Source organism: Azolla caroliniana, unplaced genomic scaffold, assembly GCF_043228905.1.
Source record: "Azolla caroliniana isolate FFs.n. ecotype wild unplaced genomic scaffold, voAzoCaro1.0.p SCAF_10, whole genome shotgun sequence".
Taxonomy (NCBI): Eukaryota; Viridiplantae; Streptophyta; class Polypodiopsida; order Salviniales; family Salviniaceae; genus Azolla; species Azolla caroliniana.
In genome coordinates this window covers 9,500,315-9,506,770 of record NW_028230445.1, presented here as the reverse complement: position 1 = coordinate 9,506,770, position 6,456 = coordinate 9,500,315, and the positions used below count along the sequence as shown (strand labels likewise).

At 41.0% G+C, this 6,456-nt stretch overlaps 1 protein-coding gene across 1 annotated transcript; it reads right to left on the bottom strand.

Moving 5' to 3' along the window:
• Window positions 1-289: 289 nt before the first annotated feature.
• LOC147858997 (uncharacterized) lies at window positions 290-2,020 on the bottom strand. The gene has a single exon (XM_087326266.1). It carries the CDS (start codon window positions 2,018-2,020, stop codon window positions 290-292), a length of 1,731 nt encoding a protein of 576 aa, XP_087182392.1.
• Between the last annotated feature and the right edge of the window lie 4,436 nt (window positions 2,021-6,456).

Below are 6,456 nucleotides of genomic sequence, written 5' to 3'. Positions count from 1 at the left end.
CAATTGCCTTGAATTTGTTTAATTACCAATAAGGAATCACCCTTAAGAATTAATCTTTTTATCTTCATAGCTTTACATAGACGAAGACCATAACACAAGGTAGCATACTCCGCTTCATTATTTGAATTCACACCACTTAATGTAATACCTTCACTTTTTACTCTGTCTCCTTGAGGATCCTTGAGAATAATCCCACCCACGGCTATGTTTGTGGCTTTGCGAAATGCCCCATCAAAGAATAAGGTGAATGCATCCTCCATATCCGGCTCGGGAAGTGCCTTTCGTAGCTTTACCAAGTCTTCTTCATGAAAGGTTTCTCTAAAGGTGAGAAGATCCGCCAATTCGGCACGCATAGTTGATTCCAATTTGACTTCAAAATCAAACTCCGCCAATAGTAGAGCCCATTTAGCAATTCGTGCTCCAAATCTTTGATACTCGTGGGTGTTGTCATCTTTTGAATTGCTTCAATCTTTGAGCTATCCACTTTGATTCCTTCTTGAGACACCACATGACCAAGCATCACCACCTCCTTTTCACCTATGTGACACTTCTCTGGGTTGAGTTGCATTTTGCATTCCTCCAATCTTTTGAATGCCAAGCGAACCTTTTCCAAATGGTCTTTCCTGCTACTATAAATTGCAAAGTCATCCATAAAGACTCTAACAAACTTTCCAAAGAATGGTTGGAATACATGAATAGCAAGACGATTAAATGTAAAAACAGCATTTGTGAGTCCAAAGGGCATGCATCGATATGCAAAGCATCCCCATGGAGTGATGAATGTCGTCTTCTTTTGATCCTCTTCCGCAATACGAATTTGAAAATAACCTGAATAGCCATCACAAACAGAGTACATTTCATGACCCGCAATTTCATCTAATATTTCATCTTGGAAAGGGAGAGGAAAGTGATCCCTCTTGGTAGCCGCATTTAGAGGTTTGTAATCAACACAAACCCTCCATTTTCCATTCTTTTTAGGTACCACCACAATGGGCGAAACCCATTCAGAATCTTCCACTGGGTAAATGAATTGTGCACGCAACAAAGCTTTGACTTCCTTTAATAAGGCCTCCTTTTGCACGTGACCTAGCCTTCGCAACTTTTGCGCAACGGGAGTTGTACCCTCCTTTAGATTTATGTGATGTTGGATGACATCTACACCCCTAATATGAGCATAATCACTAATGAAAAGGTTAGGAAATTCAGAAATCAAATTAATAAATTGTTGCCTCTCTTGCCCTTTAAGATCTTTAGAAATCATCTTCTCTTTTTGCTCCATAGTAATTAAACCTCCTTCATCATCTTCTTCCTTCAAAACGGCATATGATGTGGTCATTTCCCATTCTGACGAGGAATCTTCACTTTCATCACTTTCATATGCGGACCCACTATCATATTCAGTTATTCCATCTTCTTCTTTCTCAATAAGTCTTTGTTGCCGCATATCATAATGTATGCTCACTCCTTTTGATGGCGTTATGGTCATCAAACCTTTGCTCCAATCTTGGACAACATTGAGTTCTTGCATCCATGGTCGTCCTAGTACCAAAGAATATGACGGTCCTTTTAGTGGTATTACATGAAAATCCATGGAAATGCTTACCCCAAAACACTTGATGACAACATCCTCCACTATGCCAATGCAATGGACCACTCCACCATCGGCTACAGCCACTCTTGCCGAAGATGACCTACTTATAGGAATTCCCACTTTGTTTACCACAAATTCAGAAATCAAGCTTACTCTAGCACCACTATCAACCAACGCATCTTTGATGTGAAACCCTTTGATGGAGACGGGGATGGTGGGTCGTATGTCCTTTCGATCTTCTACTCGCACGATTCCCACATAATGCACAGTCTTCCGACTTTGGCGAATACTTGCAAGTCGCCCCCACTCCTTTCGTAATGTGGGAGATAATTGGAGAAGTTGCGGCCATGTTATCCTTGGTCCACTTGAAATCAACTCATGCTTCAAATTGAAAGCTTCTACACCTTCACCCATAGGAATGTCCTCCATCTTGATCTTTCTTCTAGAGTGTCTCCTTCTCAATTTTTCCTCTTTCTCATTCTCCTTAGACTTCTTCTTTTGTCTTGAGGCACTAGATTCTCCTTCAACTTCTTTCTCCTTTTGCGAGGACCTTGTCCTTTTCACAGGAGCTACTTCAAAAGAATTATCACTATCATCAATAAAATTAAGAAGATTCGCATTATGAGGAATTGTAGGAACCTGAGCCATAGGGAGTGTTACGTTTCCTTCGACTTCATTGTTGTTAGGTCGTTGTCCATTCCTTTGCACGTGATAAATGCCTCTTCCCATGCCTCTTTGTTGTCGATGAGGACATCTTGTTGAGATGTGTCCCTCCTCTTGACAAGAATAACAAATTACACCGTGATGCCCTCTAGAGCCACCACTATCGGGAATAGTGTTGTGAATTGCTTGGGATTGTCGCAAGTGGGTCATCACTTCATCAAAGCGCCGATTTACCAATGCCATGGTATCTTGTTCACTCCTCACTTGTTCAACTTCTTGGGATATACTTGTTGGGTTTATTGTTGTGGTGGTATACACATTTGGAAACACTTGTCCCCCATGCACAATTGAAGATGAGGCTTGAAAGTTGGCACGAGGCATCAAATTTGCACCCAAAGCCGTCATTTGGGGATCCCCCAAGGAGCTCATCATCTTCACTTGTCGATCATAAGCTTGACAAACTTGGATAAGAGCTTGAAACGATGTGGGATCCTTCAAGTTTGCTTCCAAACGGAAATACATATCAAGACCCATCTTGAATCGTTCCATTTTAAACCACTCGTCTTCAGTGCCGCCACGAAGACGAATCCATGTAGTCCACAAATCCTTGAAATTTCTTTCATACTCAGTGAAACCAATTGGTGATTCCATCTTTAGTCGAAATAGCTCTTCCCTTACTTCGGTTGCACTTCGTTGTTGAATATATTTGGCACGAAACTGGTGCACCAACAATTGATATGCTCCCTGTTGGTTTGGAGGAAGAGAGTCATACCAATCTCGAGCTCGACCATAGAATGTAGCTACTAATAAAGGTAACTTCTCATTGTCGGTGATGCGTCCAATAGAGACAGCATGATGCTCAAAAGATGCCAAAAAGGCACCCGCATCTTGTGTTCTTTCACCTGAAAATGCAAATTGCATAGCTAAGTTAATGTAATATAGTAACACAATTAAATGGTAATTTCTCCCTCCTATACGGAAAGGATCCGCCCTCCCTGGAGCGCCAAAATGATAGGATGTATAAGATAATAGATAGTTATACACTATATGAGGGCTTGACCAAACCGATTAGATGGAGTTGAAAATCATAATATATTATATAGCTCTAGGTAATTATGATTAGAGAATATAACTCACTATTACCACTCGTCTTCAGTGCCGCCACGAAGACGAATCCATGTAGTCCACAAATCCTTGAAATTTCTTTCATACTCAGTGAAACCAATTGGTGATTCCATCTTTAGTCGAAATAGCTCTTCCCTTACTTCGGTTGCACTTCGTCGTTGAATATATTTGGCACGAAACTGGTGCACCAACAATTGATATGCTCCCTGTTGGTTTGGAGGAAGAGAGTCATACCAATCTCGAGCTCGACCATAGAATGTAGCTACTAATAAAGGTAACTTCTCATTGTCGGTGATGCGTCCAATAGAGACAGCATGATGCTCAAAAGATGCCAAAAAGGCACCCGCATCTTGTGTTCTTTCACCTGAAAATGCAAATTGCATAGCTAAGTTAATGTAATATAGTAACACAATTAAATGGTAATTTCTCCCTCCTATACGGAAAGGATCCGCCCTCCCTGGAGCGCCAAAATGATAGGATGTATAAGATAATAGATAGTTATACACTATATGAGGGCTTGACCAAACCGATTAGATGGAGTTGAAAATCATAATATATTATATAGCTCTAGGTAATTATGATTAGAGAATATAACTCACTATTACCACTCGTCTTCAGTGCCGCCACGAAGACGAATCCATGTAGTCCACAAATCCTTGAAATTTCTTTCATACTTAGTGAAACCAATTGGTGATTCCATCTTTAGTCGAAATAGCTCTTCCCTTACTTCGGTTGCACTTCGTCGTTGAATATATTTGGCACGAAACTGGTGCACCAACAATTGATATGCTCCCTGTTGGTTTGGAGGAAGAGAGTCATACCAATCTCGAGCTCGACCATAGAATGTAGCTACTAATAAAGGTAACTTCTCATTGTCGGTGATGCGTCCAATAGAGACAGCATGATGCTCAAAAGATGCCAAAAAGGCACCCGCATCTTGTGTTCTTTCACCTGAAAATGCAAATTGCATAGCTAAGTTAATGTAATATAGTAACACAATTAAATGGTAATTTCTCCCTCCTATACGGAAAGGATCCGCCCTCCCTGGAGCGCCAAAATGATAGGATGTATAAGATAATAGATAGTTATACACTATATGAGGGCTTGACCAAACCGATTAGATGGAGTTGAAAATCATAATATATTATATAGCTCTAGGTAATTATGATTAGAGAATATAACTCAAGAAACTAAGAAAAAAGATAGAGAAAGCGAGCAAGAAATAAGAATGTTCTGATATTCCAACATCAAGAGAATACAAAGGAGACAAACTCCACATTGAACTAAAACCAAAGACCTTCCTCTTCTAAGACACATCCTCTTCCACAAAGACACTTCTTCCTAACACTCCTCATCCACTCTTTGGCCTTCACTCTTCCCCCTTCTCACTAATATTACTTCTTCTTTTATAACCTTCCTCTTCTTATCCACGTTCATGCTATTTTTGGAAGCTTTTTATCTCCCTATTTTTAGCTATGACACATCAACCTTCTAATCGTCATATCTCCCTCATCCGATATCCAAATTAAGCGATTTAAAAAGCTATAGAAAGCTCTTTTTACAAGCTTTCTAATCCATATTTAAACGTGATATTTGGATAAACAACGAGGGAGTTATGACCATTCTATTTTTACTGTTTTTTATAGTCTGCGTTTTCTCTTTTTACTTTTCTCTTGGTCTCGTACTTTTACTTTTGACTTCTTCCCTAAGGTCTTAGTTCGTGTTCTTATCCTCAAAAGGTGAATTATCTATACTTTATATTCTCCTAATGTTCAATGGCTTAGATTCTAAAAACACTTTCACAGATGCCTATGTTGCTTTCCTAGTTGGCACGCCTCAAATACATTATCAGGATGTTTCGAAGTAAATTGTGGCAATCCGTGCACAACCCCTTTTGTTTGCATTGATCGGAGTTTACCAAGGTTTACATGGCCAACCCTTTTGTGCCACAACTCAATATCAGAATCAACCTTGAGTCCCTTTGCATACATTGTTGTGTTCACCTCGGTCACATCAAGAATAAACATGCAACCTTCTCTTCTTGCATGAGCGATAAGTTGGCCCTTATCCTCGATGAAGCAACCTTCCTGGTTGAATCGTACTTGCATTCCTTGCTCGACAATTTGGCCAACCGAGACCAAATTCTTTGTGATTGTCGAGACATGTAGTACATCCTTCATGTAGCCCTTGTTGTCGTGATTGTTAAGGGCCACATTTCCGATGTGCTCAATCATGTGTGTGGAGTCATCACCGGTCTCCACCAGGCCGGGTCTCTCGGGTTCCCTCAAATTCATGAACCATTCTTGATGACTTGTCATGTGATTTGAGGCACCTGAGTCCACGAACCAGACATCATCAAGTTGGGAAACACTTGTTATCATGTTATTCGCTCGGTGTCACATAACAAACATTGGCCCTTTGTTTTCTAGGTCAGCCATCACAACATAGTTTGTTTATTGCCGGTGTGAGGCAGCCGAGTCATTCTTCTTCTTCCGACACTCGGCTTCAAAGTGGCCAAACTTTCCACAATACCAACACTCAAATTGTTGGTTCTGCCTGGTTGATGCAGGTTGGTGGAAGCTCCCCTTTTTGCCGGAATTCCCTCGGCTGTTTCGACCTTCTTGCTGCTTGGAATTAAACTGTTGTGGACGTCGTCCACCTCTTCCTCGGCCATTCCTCCCCCGATTTCCATGACCACGACCGTGACCTCGACTGAGATCATCATGTGTATATAGCATCTGCCCATTAGATGTTATGCTTTTCGACCATGTATGGTTCTCCTCAACCATTAACATGGATTGCAAGTCGAAAAAGCTTAGGGGGTTCTCCCTTGTTATGGCAGTTTGAAATGAGCCATATTTTTGTGCAAGGCCGCCAAGACAGATATGCACCATCTCGTCATCATCAACTGTGACATTGATGGAGCCAAGTGAATCGCATAAGTCTTTGATCCAGAGGGTATAGTCCGTCACAAACATATCCCCCTACCGAATATTGTTCAATTCCTGCCGGAGTTGAAGTTCTCCCGCTATAGTTGAAGCCGTGAAAATCTTCTTCAAGTTTTTCCACGCTTCTGT

Coding starts and splice junctions, on each gene's coding strand:
- LOC147858997 (XM_087326266.1), bottom strand. CDS start 2,020: ATGGAGGACATTCCTATGGGTGAAGGTGTAGAAGCTTTCAATTTGAAG.